The sequence below is a fragment of the Macrobrachium rosenbergii genome, chromosome 44, assembly GCF_040412425.1.
Source record: "Macrobrachium rosenbergii isolate ZJJX-2024 chromosome 44, ASM4041242v1, whole genome shotgun sequence".
Taxonomy (NCBI): domain Eukaryota; kingdom Metazoa; phylum Arthropoda; class Malacostraca; order Decapoda; family Palaemonidae; genus Macrobrachium; species Macrobrachium rosenbergii.
In genome coordinates, this window is record NC_089784.1 from 9419762 (window position 1) to 9443003 (window position 23242).

The following is a 23242-nucleotide window of genomic DNA, read 5'->3' on the forward strand; positions in this document are numbered from 1 at the left end:
GGTGCAGCAAAGACGTTCCATTTTTTAGTCCTATTAAAAACTACCTTTTTCAAAATTGGAGGCCATTAACTATATTCAGTGCCGTGATGTTACTTATTTAAAGCGTGGCCATAAACGACTGTACACTTCCTGGAGTCAGCCGCAGAATTTCGAGCAAGGCGTAAATATAGGGTTGCTGGCTTTGTGACGAGGGCATGAGGAAGTGAGACTGCAAAAATGGAAAACGAAAAGAATTTAATTAAGTCAGCCCTTAATTCCCTCCATAGGGAAACAGATGCAGTAATAACCTCCAGTAAAGTTACACAGTAATTCTGGCAACTTTAGATTTTAAAATAACAATAAGGTACTGAGCGTTTCAAAGTCTATGTTCTATACTGTATGGGCAATGATAGCAACGGGGCGTTAAGACAAGAAGATAACGTTGAAAGTGTATGTCAGTAAACAATGAACCTCTGGTAGATTTATGAAGGTTTGTCTCTGTCTGGATACCCTGGAAGCGTAGTAAGAAATTAACGTTGTATTTGGTTTGTCCCAAAAGAATCCTTACTCATTACCCATGCTAGCAATAGTCATTTAGGTGATTAACTTATAAGAAGAGATGCATAAGCAATGTCAAAATAATCAATCTCGTATATTCAAGTGATAAAGTCTAAGGAGTTTCAAGTCTAGCTCTTCAATAAACAATTCGGAAAACTGAAAAGATATAAAACGTCTGCTACCCATGTTAAAGCTTCTCCATTGTCAATGTGCTTTAATAACAGAAACTTAATGTTCAATTTGCTGCAGTAGGCAAAAAGTAAAAGTTTAAGGAAAAATCAAGTCATTGAATATTCGCAACGGAAAGACTTCTAATTTTCCTTGGCCCAGTTATGCACTATCATGGTTAATAATGGGGGCCATCATTTTAGGAAAAAAAAAAAAAGATAAACAAATAACTGTTTATATTCCCTTGTGTAATTCATATCTCTAGCTAGCTTCCCAAGATCGTGATTGTTTTATGCAAGAACGTCTAAATGACTGAGACGATTCAATTTCAGGTGCGGTTATTTTGTTTGGGTTCGATAAGTTTCCCCCATGGTTTCTTCCTCTCGGCAGAAAAAAAAAACATGGTAATGGAAAGGCAAAAGTAGAAAAAAACCCTGATTTATTATTATTATTATTATTATTATTATTATTATTATTATTATTATTATTATTATTATTATTATTTAGCTGTTTGAATTCCTCCAAGAGAACATTGCCACGGCTTGTGCAGCGCTGATTTTAATTTTTCTGATTTTAGTGTTTTATGTAAAAGTCGGTTTGAAACAGCTAAGACTTTTAGAGACCCTTTATAAAGAGAAAAAAAAACGATCTTGAATATAGATAACTCCTCCTACAGCAGGCAAGTATTTAAATTTAAATCCGTTTTCATTTACTGTCAATATGTTGATTGTATCAATGATTTTTGGGTATAAATGTGTTGGTTTTATTTTCTACAGAACCTGAAGATGTACAGATGTCCGAAACGTTGTAATAAAGTTTGAATAAAGGAGAGAGGAGAATGTTGAGCTTTGTTTTGGCTTTGCATTCCTCTCCCGATTAAGATTTCCCTCATCTGAATATTACCAACTACAATCAGCTGTTTATTCTCATTTTATCAAACGCCAACCACTACCTTTCCCATACTGCTAATTCGCAAAACCAATCCCCAAGGTTTTTCTACCACAGTTGTGGAAATACTCGTATATAAAGATTCTTTTTACGTTGTATACTACTTTTTAAGTGAAATAAAGTAAGTGCTTCCGACTACCTTATGAATGAAGGGATTTGCTTCAAATTTTTACCACTCATTCTTCAACTAATAATGAAAATTTTCATTGTGGGAAATTTAGAAATTCGACTTCTAAGTTAATTTTTTTGCATTTGATAAAAAGAATTTAAAACTTTTTAAAAATATGCAAAAAAAAGGTTTCACTCAAAATTTCCCACATACAAAATCAAGACATAGTTATACTACACTGTAAAAGTTTCATCGAATTTGGTTCAGTCTTCTTGGAGTTATAAGCTTTTAATTTGAAAAAAGTAACTTTTGGAAAATGGCAAAAGAAAAAAATTTATGGTCATTTTGCAATAACTATGAAACTATGACAGTTAGAAGGCTGATTTTTGCACAAAAACTATTTTGTTATATAAGGAATATGCCCTGAAATTTTCAATATAATCAAATGAATAGAAATGTGCTCTCTCTTGATTTATATATTATATAAAATCTGTGTATATATATATATATATATATATATATATATATATATATATATATATATATATATATATATATATATATATATATATACATACAGACACACACATATATATATATATATATATATATATATATATATATATATATATATATATATATATATATATATATATATATATATATATATATATATATATATATATATAAAGGCCCATTAAACACTATTTGAACATTTGCAACCATATATATTTTGAGCACTTCCTTCTGTGCCCATGTTCACTGGTAAAATATGGACACATGATATGTTACAAGAGAAGGCTATATATACAAAGCATATGTAGGTGCGGCAGTACATCATCTCCCCATATTTTACCAGAGAACAGGGCCACAGAAGGAAGTGCTCGAAATATATGGTTGCAACGTTCATACAGTGTTTTATGGGCCTTTTTATCTTCATATTATACTGTTGTATTACAGTAAAAGACATTCATATATACACGTATGTATAAATATACATATTTTTTTTTCAGTGCAGTTTTTCATAAAAATTCATTAATATATGCTATCAATATAATGTTTTTTCCATAACCTGTAAAAATAGTATATGCTACCTATAAAAAATAGTAGGCTATATGCTATCAGTGCGATTTTTTTTCGTAACAAATTATTATAAAAATAAACCCCCTAATGAGGTTAGGCCAGGACATGGTATTCTGGGAAAGGTCTGTTCCCATTGTTTTATACTCACTCTGAAGTTTTCTTCATAACTTATAAAAATATATGCTATCCATATAAATTTTCTACATAACCTATAAATTTTCTACATAGCCTATATACGCTACCACAGTACATATGTTCCGTTCAGATATTAGAGAGGCCAATAACAAACAAAAATAAACAAACGCTGAACAACCAAGCCTACACAAGTCGCGAGTCCGACGACAACTCACTGCAGCAAAATCAAGCTTTGTGTTCTTACATAATTATAATACGTATTTATAATATTATGAAAATTAGTAATCACTAATTAGAATACCAGTAATTTGAATATCACTATACAGGAAAACAAATCCCTTACTTAGATATGGGCGTTCTGGTGTCGTTGCTCTCCCAGGCAAGACAATTCCCGTTTGCTTCGTCCCTCTCTTGGAACAACTTACGAGACGCAATCGTTCAAATTTCTCCCTTATAAGGTTGGTACTTCTCTTGCTTATGGCAATGGAATTGCGTGAATGCGCTACGCGGAAAGAACATCCGAGAAGGAAATGCGTCACAAAGCACTAGTACATCGCTTGAACCAGAACCACACACAAATCGAGGTGGGTTTTTTTGGTAAAACACTACGCTCTCTTTGGAACTGTTACCTACTTATATAATTTCATATTTCTGAAAATACGCTGTAAAAATATATCAATAAATATAAAATGTTATATTTATACTGGTTGACATGGTACATCTGTAATAAAGGAGTTCAAAATATCGAGATACTTAGATATATATTTACTTTTTTTTATATTTTGCTTAATATTTTTTTAGAGAACGAACAAGCTCTTTTTCGTAGAAAATGGGTAGTTTTAGTAGGATACTGAAGTAAATTTCTCATTTTCTACTATCCAGAACTGGCAAGTCGTACAAACATTGTACGACAATTTGTCGCTCAATGTCGGTCACAGGGCGATATCGCAGGGCAATATCGAGATACATAGATGCATATTTACTCTGATATTATAGTTTTTTGAGAGAGAGGGCCAGTTTTTATCGTAGATAATGTGTATTTTAGTAGGAAAGTAAAGTGTATTTCTCACTTCCTCCTAAAAAGTCATACAGAAATTTTGCGACAATTTTTCGCTAAATGCCGCTCAAATGCCGGTAAATGCGGTGAACAAAAATGTAAAAAAAAAAACCACTTTAAAATTTTTTTAGCAATAATATTTCAGGACATGTTTATTTAGACATACACCAGTCCAAAACAGTGAAAACTTAAAAATCGACACCTATATCTTTTATTTACCGAAAAATATTACTTGAAACAGCAAGTCAAAGAAAATAAGAAACATGATCGAAAGATAATGAATGTTCATCAGTAGCCTTAACATTAGTTTGTTATTTATATCATTCCAACGTCCTTGACACCCATAGGGAAAATCATTATTAATCAACAGGTAAGATCTTACATAATCGTGGAAAAGCAGACAGCTGAATGTGGATCGTCATTTGAAAACAACAGATAAAGTGATAACGAACAGAAAGAAACATTCGCTTTCTACCTGTTCTTCTGTTCTTCCAAAGATCGTCATGGGTGGCGCAAGTCTACGTTGGCTTCTTGGAGCCCTTCTAAGTAAGTTGTTCTTTATTATTTCATTACTTTGTCCTTGAAGAGCTTTAAAAAGAATAATTTCCCAGGCGTCATTCTCTGCCGCTTGCACATTACAGGCACTGGAAAATCAAAAAGAGAGGAATGCTGTAGCTCCTAATCTTTAAACCACTGGAAAGGTACCTTAGCTTTGAACGACATTAAATTAAGTGGGTGACTGTTTGACTACAACCTTTTTTGTATTAGTATTAGTATCAGTATCACTCAAATAATATATTTTCTATTTCCTTATGAAGTACCTTCGTTGAACATCATTAAAGGTTCGATCTTCCATATCCGAAAACATTTTTATTATCACTGACCTTAGAATAACTCATGAAGGAATTCTCATGCGTTCCTTACCTAGAGGGGCTCAAGTGAGGGCGCTTGCCTATTCTGTGACGTCATATTCCGAGAGGAAACAGATCGGAGGAGTCACGTCATCATCTAACCTAGTAAATTTATAGGCTAAATTTTGAATCTTAGAACAAATAATATATTTATTTTCTTCCAGTTGGGGTTTTGAGCCAGAGATGTCTAGCCAATGATGTAAGCAATGAAAGAAGCCTCTTAGGAGACAGTCACCTGCCAACTGGTCTCGAGGTTGTGCTTAGCCGACTTATTTCCGCAAAGGATGGATTTCAACAGTAAGTTTGAAATGGATTCTCGCACTTCAGTGTCTTGAGCTATTCTAGAGGTATCAGGAGCAGACTGGCTACAACCAGTTCCGTCTAATTGTGTAATGAGTGGAGAAGCTGAAGAGAGAAACATTGAAAACAGAACCTTGCTCTTTACTGTTCATCGTAGAGTAGACCGTTAGTGTAAAGGAAGGGTGCTGCGCTCCAGCAACCACTAGCAAATAAAGTGCGAAACAGCAGGGAAATGTAAAGAGAGGATTAGGTAATAAGTGGGAATGATAACACTGGGAAGCCTGCGAACATAGAACTTTGAAACAGGATATTCACTTGATGCAGAATGCCATTCTTTTGTCAAAGGCAAGAAAAATATTACGGTGTTTCTTAGCTAAACATACGAAAATGTATGACTACTACCCCCGTTTCATAAAATCACTGCAACTTATGAATCGTTTTATGAATGTGGTTACATCTTAAAGGGAAACCCCTCTCGCTGAATCCGGTAGCATCTTGGGTCTCATTGTGACCCATTTCCGCATGCACCAGACTACTAAGGCGTATTACACATGTCATTGTTAATTGTACTACCCACTCTTCTTCTTTTTTTTTTTTTTTTTTGTCACGGGCCCTCGACGAGGGAATAGCCCCTCCTGCCCATACACAGGAAGATTAGTGGAATTTTAGTTTTCTTCGCCATCTTGGCACAACGCTAATTAACATTGTAATGAACTTTTCTGGTAATGCAAGAAAAAGCGACTGACAGATGCCAAGATGGTATATCCTTTGTCCCAACTGAGGCATTTCTATTTTACTTCTTCCTCAGGGATGCTCTGTGCACCGTGTGTGTGGACGCTGCAACGGTTCTGAGGGAAGCGTATGCCTCTGGAGTACACAAACTGGTCATTGAGCAACTCGTAATCCTCATTTGCAGCGACCTGCACCTCTTCCCTCACGATGTCTGCAATGGGATGGTCAAGCTGGAAGCGGTGGGTGGCAACGCTGGATTAACATTTAAACAAATAATCTCCTTGTCTTTCCCTGAAGTAATGTCATGGTAATCCTAATTAATTCGAAGAGCAAAAACTTATTAATACTCAGATATACTTTTCTTTTCCGTCCTCTGTTTTTATCTTTTACAGTTGTTTATCTCACGGATTCATAGCCAGTTACTTGAATCTGCTCAGATTTAAAGATTTGATGATGTGTTTACTTTTCGATGCGAGATTTTAGGCAGTCGGCCATTTTTTTATAATCTAGATTCACAAACTTATCGTGGTTGCCTTGTTGTCTAAGACCCCCACTTGATAAAACAGCATCTGTGAACATTCTCATGTATTCCAAGATTTGCAGACTCAGGTTGACGACAGAGAAAGAAAGAAATAATCAGCAATTTACAAGTTGTATGAGACCGTCAGACTTAAATTTTTAGTTACAGCATTCAATCAAAACTTCATATATTGTTGAAATCTGTCGATTATATAGTTTAATTTATGATTTTATTTTATTCTTTTCACGAAATCTCATCAAAGTTAAGCATTCTTGAATTTCCCAGTCTAGCGTAAGATACAATGAAGCATGACATCAGGAAAGAAAGATCTTTATGTTTAGGCATTTCTTTATTTTAATTATTATGGTTCATTAAACAAAAAATAAGAACAAAAAGAAGAATGGCCTATAAATCTTCATTATTATGTCAGTGCACAGGGACGGAAGATAAGAGAATAATTTACGAGCTCGGAAAGGTAGAAAAATGTTCTCATAGAACTTTTTTTCTCCAGGAGAACGTCCTGTACATTCTTAACGAGACTCAGTACGATCTCGAAACCGTCTGCGGCTTGATGTTAGGGGGCCACTGCGACAAAAGGGAACTAAATCCTTGGACACTGCCAATACCTGGCGAGAAACCGCTGCCTGACGATCCAGAGCCTGTTTTGGTAAGGACGAACGAAGAAGAATTTATCTTCTTAGGTACCCTCGACGTGGGACTAATTCTTCAGTAGTTGCCAAATTCAGTTCGACTGTTCATTGCCTTGTTATAGGTGCACTTGACCTTGTAATTTCGATGCAAAGTATTAGATGAGTTATGAACCCGTTCTTTCAGGTTGATTTTGTCTTTTAGTGATTGTAAATCATTCATAAACTTAGATCTTTAGTCTAATGCTAAACTAAAATTTGAGCTTTAAGTGCAAATAAATCTGAAATATCTTTTTGATAATAGATGAATACTGATGGCCTGAACATAACTATTATACCATGACCAATAAAGCAAAACTGCATTATTCTAAAAACATTAGCATTAAATTACATTATGAAAGCACCTCAGTTCCGCGAACATCCACCTCGTCTTTTGTTTTTTTCCTCAAAAGTAATAGCCTTAATTTTCCCATGTAGCCCGCAGCCAACACGATTCGAGTCCTGCATATCACCGATTCCCACACGGATCTGCAATACGACGAAGGAAGCGCCGTCAACTGTGGCTACCCTATGTGCTGCAGATTTAAATATGGGGAACCTCAGCCCGGAGAACCTGCGGCAGGGCACTGGGGCGCTGAGAGCAACTGCGACATCCCTCTCCGTACCCTGGAGGAACTCATCCACCAGGCATCTTTGCTGAAACCGGATCTCGTGTGAGTATGTGATTGCTTTTGTAACAAAGACTGGAGTTAAAGCTACACCAGTCACAGAAAATTTGTGAGTATCCCAAGTAGCTCGTTGTTCAGTATTCTAAAATTCAAACAGACAATAAAAAATAAAGGAAAGAATGTTGCACAGTCTTCTTTTTCTGCATTTTCTCCCACTTCTATGTGGGGCCGATGTTTCTGACGGCTTTCCTCCACCTGGCTCGATTATACACATCGTCCTCTGACAGTTGTTGGTCTCTCAGACCTTCTTCAACAACATCCATCCACCTTCGCTGAGGTCTTCCTCTCGCTCTCCCACCCAGCACCTCCTCTGCATCAATCTCCTCCCTTCTCATCACATGGCCATACCACTGCAGCCTCCTTCCCTGGAGAGGATGTTGCTTTAGATTCCTAATATTTCATCTGAGTTCTCTTCCAGGTACCTGACGGGAGATATGCCTGCCCACGATGTCTGGGAGCAGACGAAAGCCAAGAATGTCGAAAGTATGAACGCTACGCTGAGCCTCGTGCATAAGCACATGCCAGACACGCCTGTCTTTAATTGTCTGGGAAACCACGAGGCCGCTCCCGTGAACAGGTACAATACAAATGTCAGGAAGAAGAGACCGAATTCTAAAGATCTTGCGTACCTTAGGGGGTATATGAGTTGTATAATGAAGACTTATTTTTATCAGTATACCATATTCCCGGATTTCTGTGATGACTTTACAATATTTTTTTTTTTCATTTCTTTATCTCTATGTAGACAACAGGTGCTAGTTTTTAGTAGTTCCAGCTACATAATGATGTTAGTTTTGCAAAATAACATCTAGATGATAATGCTTGTTGTGTAATATCAACCTGGCTACAAAGAAAGGATTTATCCATGTGGAAATTTCTGAAAATTAGATGTTGATTTAAATGACAAACTAGTGATCAGTTACGTTTGGGCTTCATGTGACGCACTTATATGTGCACCACTTCCATTCGTGTTGCTCTCTTTAGCGCCATCTCAACCCAGTAATATCGGGGCTAATTTTCAAATTTTTAAAGTTGCGTAATTTCCATTGGTCAAGAACTTTCAGTATTTGATTAGGTCAGGGTACTTCAATATGCAATTGCAATGATTACTCCTAAAAGTGCTTCAAGCACACACACATTAGTACAATGTTTGTATTTACTTAGGGGTATAGTACCAACTAGCGGGTACACCATGTCCATGACACTGTTCGTCTAGATTCGCTAGGTAATGATCAATGCAGGCAGTTGCTGAATGAGTGACCTTTCCTCTAGCACCATACAACGCTTACCCCCTGGCCACGATATTACTCAGTTTTTGAATGCAATGAATGTAAGCATTTACTCATGTATGTCTTTCCCCGCATCAGCAAGCAGTCGGTTATCAAAAAACTGAACTGAATGAAAGAATATATACCTGTGTTTCACATTTACTGCAAAATTCACGAAAACTTCAGAGGAGCCGACTTCTCACTGGCAAAACTGTTCCTTGTCTAGTTTTCCAGTGCCCGCTGTCTACGGCGACGGCTTCAACATGGACTGGCTCTACGAGGCTGCTGTTGCTTTGTGGTCACCGTGGGTGCCGGAGGAGACGCACGACGATATCCTGAGAGGAGGTTATTTCTCCCACTCTCCCTTCCCCGGGTTCAGAATCGTTTCCATCAACATGAATTACTGCGACGAGGAGAACTGGTGAGTGGCTGCGTAGTTTCTCAGAGCTGAAGAAGTAAATATCACGAAAACGTGGTGCGGGAGAGTTGGTCAGAAATGGCATCAAGAATTCTCTGTACTGGATGTCCACTGTCTTTTCCCAAGGAAGTAATATTTTTATCTGCTGTAGATTTCTAGTGAGGGTCTTAAAATCAAAAGATGTCTACCATGATACTTAAGAGTTAGTTAGTGATTATAGTTGATGTTTTCTTTGGGAAAAACAGTTGGAGATCCAGTGTCATTACTTAGAGAAATATTGCTCTTATTTAGTGCGTGAGTCTTTGTATGTGTGAAAAAATTGTACGAGGCAACCATTATCTTAACTATTTGATGGTTCTTTGGGTTAAATATTCCTAAAATCTCTGGATACCTTTGGAAAGAAGAAATAATGGAACGGGCCATAAATAATAAAACATTTGGGTTATTCTACACAATATTACCCATAAAATTATTATAATTAAAATACAGTTGGCTGAAGCTCTCTTGTTTTCAAAGACTAGCAAAGAAAACGGTCAGCAATTAATCATTAATAAGCTTTGCCGTTAAAAGCCTCGATACACACTACACATATGAACTACTTCTTAACCAAAACTTCAGGTTATTTCAACATTAACGAGCAAGTTCGATACTCGACTATTTTTCCAAGCAAGGAACCATGACTCCAAGTTTTACCTCCTACAAACACTTAGGAACCAAAACAAAACGTTAATCATTATTATGTGGATGCGGAGTTTTCCCATTCAGTGACCTATTCACTGCAGGTGGTTGTTGATTGACAGCGTAGACCCAACAGGTCAACTGCAGTGGCTGATTGACACTCTCGGGGCAGCTGAGGCGGCTGGAGAGAAGGTCCACATTTTGGCGCATTTTCCTCCCGGTGGGTCTTGCGTTGACTCCTTCAACACACTTCTCAACGAAGTTATCGCCAGGTAAGGAAATTCATACCTAATTAGCTTCATATCAACGTTTTCTTTAGTCAACGTATTAAAGACATTTTGTATACCATTTAAGAAACAAGATAAAAGCAAAGTCGAGAGATGCGAAGGAACTGATAGGAGTATTTACAATGATTTAAAGTGTACTGTATGTAGTACTACAACTGGCTTCTCAGCGTGTTTGCCCATTGACGCTGGAAATACATTGTTCATTCAAATAATTTATTTGTATTAATGAAACAAATTTATAAAATTATTTTTACGTAGTGACTTTCACAGCCTAGAAAAAAATTTAATTATTAGTGTTTTCTTCTAGATACGAGTCGACCATCAGAGCCATGTTCTATGGCCACACTCACAGAGAAGCTTTCACTGTCGTTTACGACCCACAGGATACGCTGAGACCCGTTGCTGTGGGCTTCACGGGCCCTGAAGGTTGGTTCTTCTTCTCAGTCATTCATCCGACGTTTTCACCCAGATATTTAGTTTTTTTTTTTAGTACTGATTTCTTTTATTACTGATTTCTTTCTTAGGCCTTATAGCCATTCATGTGATAATTCTTCCCTTTATATATTCAGTCTTGCAGAGGTTTCAGTGTCCTTTGATTTTGTATACTTCTATAATTATTTTTGACTTTCGTAAGCTTTTTTGCGACTTAGGGCAATTTCAAAATTTTTATTCCCTTCAATACATATCACTGAAGATTATCCATCATTGCTGGAAATACACTTATTCTCAATTTCCTGTCAAAATAAACTGGGATTTTAATTAAAGAAATTTTTTTGAAAATCTGTACAAAAATAAAAATAAAAAACCCAACAAAGGTAAATAAACTCAGCATACTTGTCATGGAGGTCTTGAAAATGTTCTTAACGCATATCTTACTCATTTCATTATTAAAAGTAACTTATAACATATATCCCATAAAAGTCAATCTGGCATTAAAAATATTATTTACAGTAAAGATTTTAAGCACAAAATATGGCAATTATAGTCGATGACGCAACTGAACAAACAAGCCTGGATATAGGCCTACTGTATATTCATCGGTGATTAATCATTAGTAACTGAAGGTGCCTAGACAATAAGATTTCCTCCAGTAGTGACGAAGCCAAAGTGATTTGTTTTCAAATCCTTAGACATGGTAACTTCACTCCTCATTTCCAATTTCCTCTGCAGGGTCTTGCAGAGACAGGCATCAGCCGGCCTTCAAGATGTACACAATCGACGCTAATCACGAACAGGCCACCTGGGTTTGTATTTCATACAAAATTATTTATTTGTTTTTATTCATTTTTATTTATTTATTTTATTTATTTTTTATTTATTATCTATTTTTTATGTATTTTTATTTATCTGTTTTTTACCATTGTAGACAGAATCAAACAACAAAGTACATATTGACATTGTTTAAGTTTGAGATCTTCATTTTGTAAGGCGCACTCTTAACTGAAATGACGCAACAGCTTTTGGCAGCTGGATAAACCGTAGACCAGAAATATAGACTTGAGAGTCAGAAAGACAAACTTTTCTATTTTAGCAAGAGATGAAAAAAAATTAACTGAAAAAGGTTATTTGAATTTCTTTTCTAGTCCCAAATTCAACTAATTGTGGAAAGTAATTTTAAAGTCAAAATACAATATGTTGAAAAGTTTGTCTTTCAAAAATTGTTTCAAATGAAGCGATGCTTGTTCTCCCTTTATTAGCTGATAATAAAAGTAACTGTTCTCTACATCATATTTAAGGCCAGATAAACAATACAGCCCCGACATCTTTAAGAGCTCAGGTTAGCAAAGAAAAGTATAGACATTTTTTCATGGTCAAATGAAAAACTTTAGTTTAGAAAGCAATATTTCAGATTTTAACAAGGTACCCACATAAACAAAATGTTTTTCTTTAATAAACTTGGATAGAAACGGATATTACGCATATTATTAATTAGTTGAGAGATGATGCAAACAAGAAATTTTGCTGTATTAAAAATATAAATGACTGATTCCAAAGCAGTGAAATACGAATAAAGTCTGATCTTGACTTCTTCTTCTTCTTCAGAGCGTGATAGACATGCAGACCTTCACGATGAACATGACTCTGGCCAACCAGCCAGATGGTTCTCCGGAATTCGTTCAAAGGTAAATAAAAATCTCATTTGACGCTTATTCACCCAAATACTAAGAAGCGTAATAGGTGTTTGCGACTACTTTGACGCACTCAAGATTAACAATTAACCAAATGAAGAAATAGATAATTTGATAAAGAAGTCACTTCCCCACTTTGTTTGGCGTCCAGGACTTCATTGTAATCCACTACAGACGTCTGATGTTAACAAGAACATCTTACCCAGCCTTTGCTCTGCATGATGAGGAAAATATTAATAAACTGAGAGGCAAACTGACAAATCAATCCGAAACCCATCACACCGTTACCTCAAAATTTTTGCTTGTCCCTCCCCGCCTCGTTACTACACGAGTCGATTTTTAGGTACTTTTTTTACATGTTCAGATTTTTCAGCCAGTTATAGTTATCCCAAGGCCATCTTCATATTATATATATATATATATATATATATATATATATATATATATATATATATATATATATATATATATATATATATATATATATATATATATATATATATATATGGGTCTTACATACATCCCAGTTGATGTCTTACATGTATTTGCATATCAAAGTCTCATAAGTATCTTACATTAATAACTCCAAATTATCGATGTTACTAGATAAAGCTGAGATTATGCCAGCGCGGGATCCTGATCTAGCAAGCAGCTGCATACCAACTTACTTATAAGTTTCATTCTTGTCTAAATCAGGTACACATCCCAGGAGGCTTACAAAGTCCAAACTTTGACGGCAGCTAGTGTCGATCAGCTGACGCTCGATATGGCGGCTGACAAGGACCTGTTTGCACAATACGTGAGGTAAGCGTAGACTCTAAAATGACCAAAATACAAATGAAACAGGGGCTAAAACAATGAGGTGAGCGTACTTTGAAAATACCAGATTGCGAGCAAAATTATATTTATAGCAAATAGTGTTAAAAGTCTTGAGCAGGAATCTGTACGAAAAGAACGATATTACAGAGTAGGGATTGACCTTATAATTATATGCATGTATCGATTTCAAAAGTTCGTTGTAAGTTAAGAGAACATTCTATATATACAGTAAATATTACGATATGGAATATTATCAAACCTTTCTCGAAAGGAATTATTCATGCAACCACGCAAAATTATATAATTTGAAAAGTTTAGTAAGTTCGTTAGACTTAACTTCAAACAGCCAAAGTATAGATAAATGAAGTTCTAACTTTTTTCTACATGTAGCAAAAGGACTGAGTAAAATGATAATTCATGAAAAATTATGTCTCAAGAATAAAATAAGAATATAAACTCACCATACAAAGTAGCTTGCTAATATAAGATTTCTAATTTCTCACTGTAAAAAAAATCAGGAATTCGGAGCTCAGTCTTCGGGAACGAATTCGTTTGTGAAATTGTTTGTTTGGGAGTGTATATATGTGCAGTGTACGCACATTCACGCACACACACGTGTATACTATTGCAAAATTAACCCATAGCTCTCCTAACAGGGGTGGCCTTAGAGAGAAAGCAGCACACGGTTATTGCCACATTCTCACTTTAACTGCTTAATTGTGGGTGAACCTCTGTGAAGTAAACTGTAACTACATACAATTTCACAGAAAGCTCATCATATATATATATATATATATATATATATATATATATATATATATATATATATATATATATATATATATATATATATATATATATATATATATATATATATATATATATATATATATATTTGAGTGTGCGTGTGCTTGTGTGTTTGTGTGTGTCCAGCGTCTGCGTGTGCCTGTGTTTTTCTCTGCGCCATTAAAAACTTTTCAGTGACAGTCTGCACTTCTACTAGCTATTGCTTGAAATCTAGAATCATTTGCACGTGCTGAAATGCCTACATCAATCATTAATGTGCACTTACTTTCTAGAAACAAGCACAACTTCGACCTGGAGCCAGTTGAGATGTTTACTTGCCCAGAGGATCCCGCTTGTCACAAGAGCGAGCTCTGCGGCATTGTGAATACCCACCATGATATCAGGGACGCCTGCCACAGAATTGAAACGATCATAGATGGAGGATCATACTAGCATTTTCTTTTGCCGCCATTTTAGTGCTCCATTCCCTCACTCACTCCATTAGATATGGTTTGCAACAGGTAGAAAAGATCATCTGTCCATGTAATGAAAAGGGGAAAAAATGTCTCTTTGAGACGTTCATACGATGAAAGTTTATAATCAGACTCTCATAAATGAAACAAAAAATGTATTGAAAATAAATCTAAAACGACTCCCCATACTGTTTTATTACGCTTCCTTACAATATATGTCTAGATGATACAGACAGAGGTAAAAAAAAAAAAAAGCTACATGCTTTATAATATTATTCATACAGAAATGTCAAGATTACACTTCGTCTCCGGAATTCTCGACACTGGTAAGCTTTCATTACAAGTTTCGCATTCTGTCACACGCGCGCGCGCGCGCACACGCACACACATATATATATACACACATATACTGTATATATGTATATGTATATAGATTTATAAATTTTACGATGATTTTCACCCTTGCGTAACAGGAGTAAAATACCTTTAATTCTAGTCTCACGTTTAACTGTTTTCGACCACTTTCATATAGCAGGTATAGATTCTACATAAAAAACGCTACCGATGTATTTCCCTAGGTCTGGTCTGTTACGTTTACGAAATTTTGTGTTGCCTCGCCCTCAGTTAGCTAGAGAAGCTGCTGAAAAAGGGGTCCTAAATAACTATGAAATTCGTTTTAGCGTGTGCATTATGTCAGCATACATAAATGCTTGATTGTCACTTTCAACTATCTTTTAGATATATCACAGGATAACTGCGTAAAACAGTAAAAAAACTTTCTCACTTACCATAAACATAAGAGAATCAAATTATCTATTTGTTGGGTGTTGACAAAACATTGCTTTTTACAAAGGCGTCGACTAAAATTCTTTGCTGTTTTCTCTTTGTTGTCAACAGAACTAATCTCCATCTTTTTTTTTTATGAAACAACATATGGTCTGCAGTCTGATGCCGATTGTGGAATAGAAAAACATGCTATTTTTACCCTGCTTGTTTTTTAATAACACCATGATAAGATATAGATTAATAAAAATAAACAGAAATAAACGATGTCGTAATCAGGAGAGTAACAGATAAATTGATATAGGTCTAAGAAAAACATTTGCCTTCTGTTGAGTGCAGACGCTTAGCTCTGGAAGGTCATGGATGCGCGAAGTTTGCACTGGCTCCTAGGAGTCATATTTGGTGAGTATTTGCATAAATAAATAATTGACTTATGTCTTATTTTGGAATTAAGAAATCACGGTGAATAATAACATAGAGTTATAGAATGAAAATGACAGATCAGCACATCTCTTTCGAGTGTGTGGTGTTTCTAACAATTCAGAAAATTGCCTCAAAATTTCAGGTCATGAGAATAACTGATATGTGATTGGTTGAGCTCGAAGTGAAGCAAAGCAAGAAATAATGAAGTTAGAGACTGGCATTTCAAATAATTATATGCACGCACACAAAAGATATGTATGCGTATATATATACAAATATTTATTCATCCATATATATATATATATATATATATATATATATATATATATATATATATATATATATACAGATATATATATATTATGCCATTCTGCTTTGGAAACACCCCATTCTTGAGTAATCAGGGTCAGTCAATCAGTTCAGTTTACCGAGATTTGTACAAAACTGCCCATATGATTGAAAGTTAACGATATACGAAGTGATTTGGAAATCAACACGCTCTCTCTTGTTCAAAATGAGTGCAATACCTGTGTGTGTGAGAGAAGAGAGAGAGAGAGAGAGAGAGAGAGAGAGAGAGAATAAAGAGTTCCTAAATCTTGGATCTTCTTTTTTCCAGTTGCAGTGCTGAGTCAAAACTGTCTTTCGACTAGCGACATTTGCGAAAACAGCCCCGTTCTACAACACGGTTATTTATCAAAACGACTCGAGGATCTGCTCGTCACCTTCACTACCCCAGACGAAGAGCGTCAGCAGTAAGTCTGTTGCCGGATTTTGAATGTAACACATTGATTTGAGGTATAGGTCGCCACATAGACAGTATGTGTCCTTTCCAAATATTGTGTTTATAACTTTTGGTACTAGATTACACCAATTTCTTATTAAATTTGCAAATCAAACAGTTTTAACTAGCTACGGAGAATAAATTATTCAGTTTTAACCAGCAACGCTTTTGTAATTTACGTTTCTTAAAAACTGCAACGGTAGATTTACGAATTTCGATGAAAAGTGCCAGTGATCTACCAAACCTTTTTGAGCTAAATCGTTCTTTCACGAATTGTCACAAAGATGAAAATGCCAAGTTTTTTTCTGATTTACCAATGCATTAAAGAATTTAAGTTTCTTAACGAGAATATAAGCAATAATATCTTGTTATTCCTAGAGATGCCTTATGCACAGTGTGTGTGGAAACTGCTGCCGCCGTGAGAGAAGCCTATGCCTATGGACTGCCGGTGGAAACCATCGATGAAATTGCTATCTTGGTTTGCAGTGAGCTGCAACTCTTCCCTCACGACGTTTGTGATGGGATGGTCAAACTGGAGGGGGTATGTAAGAGCATTTTCAGGTATTTGAGTTAATGAATATACAAGTTCTGTCTTTCTTTCGTTCTTAAATCCATTGTGGATGATATGAGCCCGATTTTAGACTAAATCCAGTCTAACAGACTCGGGCTGGTACTAGAGAAGGCAAATGAAATCGCACAGTCAAGAGAATAAACAATTAGATTATTATTAAGAGCAGCATGTCAGATGAAGCTAATTTTCTCACGTCTGAACGTCTGATAACAGCACACCTGTGGACGTTCACACGTACTCAAGTTTTACGGATTCCTGAAAGTCAAAGATATGGAAAAAGCTTCACCATTTCAAGACCTCAGAAATATTTCTTTCTCCGAAATTTATACGTCAAAATCATCCCTGTTTCAATGCTGCTTCGTTGGTTTTAAAGGCGAATCATGTTTACAAGTTCTAGCGCACATGTCGAATTCATCTTTCCTCATATGAATTTACAAAAACTTTTAAAAATCAGAAAACGATAGAAGCTTTCTGTGTTATCAGCATTTCCTTTTACTCTTTTATAGACTCTTTCTTAATGGAATGGACATGATTTCATGCCAACCAGTAAAAAGAGATATTATAAAACATAACAAACATTCAGTTGTTTTTGAAGTTTGTATACTGTCTATAAACTTCTTCATTTGTTTTTCAAATCTGTCTATGTCTATAACAACTGGTCTGTTGAGGCAAGCTTAAGATCCATTTTAGATATAGAAAACTGTGAGTTAATTGGACCATAATATGAAATGAAGTTATCTAGGGACCTATGCGTAAGATCAATGTCTCATAAGAACCTTCATTAAAGATTTAAAAGGAATTCTTCTTGTCCTATTTATGAGATATGACCTCTCTCCAGGACAGGGTCGTGTACATTCTCAACACCACGAAATATGACCTCGAAACCGTTTGTGGTTTCATGTTAAGGGGCCACTGTGACAAAAGGGAACTAGACCCGTGGAGTTTGCCGATACCGGGGATAAACCCTCACCCGACGATCCAGAGCCTGTTTTGGTAAGAAAGTATGCAACGACAAATTCTCTTACTGAATTTGCTTACGTGTTTGGATGTCGTTCCTTTTGGAAGTAAAAACTTTAGATTTATTCCTACTTCTGGTGCTCTTGTTATCACAATATATATATATATATATATATATATATATATATATATATATATATATATATATATATATATATATATATGTATTCATATACAATCAGAAAGCTACAAACGTATTTAATATCATATACCTAAATAATATATTTTCATATATATATTTTTAGTTGATAATATATATAACCACCGAAGGACAGGAACTCAGGACTACAGGGACGCATTAACCCAGTTGTGGCCGACTGGGTTAATGCGTCCCTGTAGAGGAGAACTCCAGGACTACAGGGACGCAGAGTGCGTCCTGAGTTCCTGTATATACGGGACGGCGTACATCAACTAAAAATTCCCAGTATATTATTTCATACATCTATATATTTATATATATGTATATATATATATATATATATATATATATATATATATAGAGAGAGAGAGAGAGAGAGAGAGAGAGAGAGAGAGAGAGAGAGAGAGAGAGAGAGAGAGAGAGAGAGAGAGTATATATATACATTCTATATATTCATAAAAATATATTTCCTAAAAATAATTTCGACATATAAAGGGTGTCTTGAAGCTTTTGCTAGTGCGTGGTTACCAGTTTTAAATTCAGATAATGACATTGGAAAAAGTTCAAGGAAATCAAGGAAAACTTCCGTTCCTTTCTTTGCGTACAAACGTCTTATTATCAGTAAAATTTACATGAATGAGTTTGAATGACATAACAAAATTCTATGATTAGAATTTGTAAAAATACTTGTTTCTAAAACTCAGATTTTTTCTCGATTTCCGGTCTTTTAAAATGTTGTGATTGTGCTCAGTTTAATTTTCATTATCTGCATAGTCATTTTCATGATCAACTTCTTTCTTGCTTTCCATTTATCAACAATTAAAAATGTAGGTTTCTATACGGCTGCATATGAAAAGCCATGTGACAATGCACCAAAAATATGCGGACCTATAATGGATATGATCCGCTTACATGTATTCGTAAACAAAATAAGAGAAATAAATTATCCCCATTATCGTTAGAAGAGCAGTAACTCTTCCTGGAATATGAAAATTATCCTTCCTTCAAACAGTAAACTTATCCTTTTTCTCAGGACATTAAACATCTTTTCCGCCAAACAATTGACTTATACTTTTCCCCAAAACAATAAAATAAGCCTATTTCCAAAAGATTAACTCACTGTTTGCTTCCCCAAACAGCAAATATTATTTTCATAAAAAAATTAAACAATTTTATTTTTCACACAGAACAGTTTTATCGTTTTATCCTAACTGGCATTATACGTTTTCTCAAACGGCTCACTTAACTTTTTATTCATAAAATTAGCTTGTCCTGTTCTCCAGACAATTCGTCGTTCATCCCCAATCACTATACTCACTGGTTTCCTTGATTAAACTAACCCGGACAAGTCTACCTATATTTCGATGAACATTTGTCCTTCCCAAATAAGTTTTTATAAGAATAAAAGATATTAAAATTTGATTGTATGATTAACTGTAGAGTAATGCAAGAACACGCTACTGCGAATAGTTTGCTTTGATCTAACTTTGCAAATCCAGTAGTAACCAGAAACTCCATCCAGCCCGCAGCCAACACCATTCGTATCTTGCACGTCACCGATTCACACATGGATCTGCAATACGACGAAGGAAGCGCCGTCAACTGCGACTACCCTCTGTGCTGCCGGCAGGAGTACGGGGACCCCAAGCCTGGAGAACCTGCAGCAGGACACTGGGGCTCAGAAGAACACTGCAACATCCCTGAACGGACACTCGACGAACTCATCCGCCAAGCTGCTCTCCTGAAGCCTGATCTCGTGTAAGACTTTCGCCTTTAGTTTCCGAGGGCGTTTGAGACTATTTTTTTCAAGTCAGTTCTACTACACATATATATATGCCTACATATATATATATATATATATATATATATATATATATATATATATATATATATATATATATATGTATGTATGTATTTGTGTGTGTATGCATGTGCGTGTATATAAACTTATTTACTGTCCTCCTTTCCAGAAGAAAATCCACTCTCCAGCTCTGATATTCAGAACAGTTCTTCCTCAGCAATTTCGTACTCCTGATTTTTAGATATAATTGCCCTGCAGTTTCTGGCTCTTTACTTTTTATTTTCTTATTTATTTAATTAATTTTTTTAATTTCTGACTCTCGCACTTGACCTTCCGAATGGAAACATGCAATTATTTAGCACAAACCAAAGAAAGGGGGAACATTTTAACCCTTCGAAATGCATTCTATGACTTCATGCAAATGCATGAGGACGTTAAACCATCCGTTAAAAAATGTGGTTACCCAATATAAAAGCAAGTAGAAGACATGACAAGAACAAACTATTTTTTTTTTCAGGTACATGACCGGGGATATGTCACCGAGCAGCGTTTGGGAGCTGACCAGAGCGACCAACATCGAAAGCGTTAATGTGACCTTTGAACTCTTTCGACAATATATGCCAGACACGCCTGTCTTTAGTTGTCTAGGAAACCACGAGGCGGTTCCCGTCAACAGGTGAGAAAGAGCTTTCAGTCACTCATCAAGACTAGGATAATGACTAATGTATTATGGAATATATGAAAGTAATTTTGCACCTCATATTTTTTCCTAGTGGAATCAATCTTTAAGATTCTAAACGTGTCACTCACCTTCCTAATAACATTAATAACAGTGACGTTTATAGCAAGAAACTTTTTCGAGCTATTAGTAATTGATGTGTTATAAATCAGTCTCTAAAGCTTTAGAGAATGGACATAATTATGAGTAAATAAGAAAAAATCTGTATAGAAATAAACGATGCCTTTCTTTGCCCAATATTTCTTTTTCGATCATGCATTCTGGTTGGCATCCAATAGATAAGATGGAACTTCAAAAAACAATCAAAGCCCGTCTTTGAGTAATTCTTTTGAAAGGACGAATTTGAAAGAATGAAGGTTGGCGATTATCTTAATTGTTGGGGGACTAAGCTGATTTTATTATTTCCGAGAAAAGTATAGGTCTATCGTTTGGGGGATAAGATACTTAATTCGCTGAGGAAAAGTAAGGTTTAATGTTTGAAGGAAAGGTAGTTTTCGCGTTCCAGGGAGAATTACTGGGCTTACGATAATGGTTATAATAATTCATCTCTCTTATTTTGTTTGTGAATACATGAAAGGTGATCTTCGCCATGATCAGTCATCGTGGATTAAGTATATTTTCACTTCACTTCATATGCAACTTTATAGAAGTCTACTTTTTCAATTGTTGACAAATGAACGGAGACTAAGGAAGTTTAAATTGATAATTTAAATATGTAGAAATAAATTGAATGCGATCACAACCTTTCAAAAGACAGGAATACGGAAAAAGAACCTGAAACTGGATACAACAAAATCTAAGTTACAGAGGTGAGGATTTTTTTTTTTAAAATCCGTTCATAGAGAATTTTGTTATGCCATTCAGAATCGTGCTCGAAAAGTTCACTATTAACGAAAATTATCTTAAGCATTGTAAAGGTGGGTTGTCAATGCAGCGGCTGAAGCCGTAAAAGTGTCATTGAAATCCTTCTCCTTTGATATAATGGGAATGAGCGCAAACTGGGAGCCGCAATTGACAACGCACCTTAACTCTGTCATAGTTACGTGGTTCCCGCCGCCTACGAGGCTGGTTTCAACATGGACTGGCTGTACGAGGCCTCCGTTGCCCTGTGGTCGCCGTGGCTGCCGGAAGACACCTATGGCGACATCTTAACCGGAGGATACTTTTCCCATTCTCCGTTCCCTGGATTCAGAATCGTTTCCATCAACATGAATTACTGTCATACGGAGAACTGGTGAGTGAATGGCACATCTAAAGATACTAGCATTAAAACCAGATAAGGTTGTTTCATCACTTAGAGGTTGGTCATGGAAAATGCCACGCAGTCTTCTTCTTCTTCTTCTCATTATTGCTTAATATCATCATCGTTGAAAAGTTGATTCACGTTTCTAGTCTCTCAGAACTCGCCCAAATCATCATTTTGTTCAAATGAAGGGTAAAAACTAGGGTACGGAAGTAAATAAAATTAGGCAGGTAGGCCTAGGTAGAAAGAAACAGTACGCCCCACACAAGGCATACTGCAGGCGATACCCGCATTGCGGTCTCATTGAGAAAACGATTCAACTTAGGTGAGCTTCTCCTTATTTACTGAAAGTCTGCTTAAGTATGGAAATGAGATTATTCATGAACACGACGGTAATCTCTTCTAGATAAACTGAGGGAAATGCAGTCATCAAAACTATAATTTCTGAATTCAGAATTATTCAAAGAGTCGAAACTTGTAAACCTAAACATAACATCATATCAAGTCAAGTCTTCTCTGCTGATTATGGAAAGATAAATGATCACATCCACATACGGAGTTTTATTTTTTTTATTACATTTTCGCTGCAGGTGGTTGTTGATTGACAGCGTAGACCCAACAGGTCAGCTACAATGGCTGATTGACACTCTCGGGGCAGCTGAGGCGGCCGGAGAGAAGGTCCACATTTTGGCGCGTTTTCCTCCCGGTGGGTCTTGCGTTGACTCCTTCAACACACACCTCAACGAAATCATCACCAGGTGAGGGTGATGTATTCCTGCTTTGACTTTGAAATATTCTAGCCTTCTCTTGTCAGAACGCCGTGGTTATTATTAATTATACTGATTAATCATACTGTGTAAAATGTTATAGAACTAATCAAGAGGCCATGAACTTATGCTGTTACGGTGGTTACCACAAAAATACAAAGCAAAAAACCTCTCTTATTCAGTCCTCAAAGCTGGAACTGACAGGATTAATATAATATAGCAAATTTCACTGAGAAGCTTGAAAG

General features: G+C 35.8%; 1 protein-coding gene and 1 pseudogene across 1 annotated transcript; both read left to right on the forward strand.

The window, feature by feature from the left end:
* Positions 1-4454: 4454 nt before the first annotated feature.
* On the forward strand, positions 4455-14917 carry LOC136829317 (sphingomyelin phosphodiesterase-like). Its single transcript, XM_067087686.1, has 13 exons — positions 4455-4583; positions 5113-5245; positions 6057-6219; positions 7012-7167; positions 7625-7860; positions 8294-8452; positions 9370-9564; positions 10344-10511; positions 10834-10952; positions 11697-11770; positions 12570-12649; positions 13352-13459; positions 14554-14917. Exons 1-13 carry the CDS (start codon positions 4541-4543, stop codon positions 14711-14713), a joined length of 1794 nt encoding a protein of 597 aa, XP_066943787.1. The 5' UTR covers positions 4455-4540; the 3' UTR covers positions 14714-14917.
* Positions 14918-18114: 3197 nt separating this feature from the next.
* Positions 18115-23242, forward strand: part of LOC136829222 (sphingomyelin phosphodiesterase-like) — a 9530-nt pseudogene continuing 4402 nt past the window's right edge.

Excerpts from the sequence above, each read along its gene's own strand:
- LOC136829317 (XM_067087686.1), top strand. The coding sequence starts at position 4,541 with ATGGGTGGCGCAAGTCTACGTTGGCTTCTTGGAGCCCTTCTAA. Across the intron at positions 5,246-6,056 it reads GCAAAGGATGGATTTCAACA|GGATGCTCTGTGCACCGTGT; the intron begins GTAAGTTTGAAA and ends CTTCTTCCTCAG. Across the intron at positions 7,861-8,293 it reads TTGCTGAAACCGGATCTCGT|GTACCTGACGGGAGATATGC; the intron begins GTGAGTATGTGA and ends GTTCTCTTCCAG.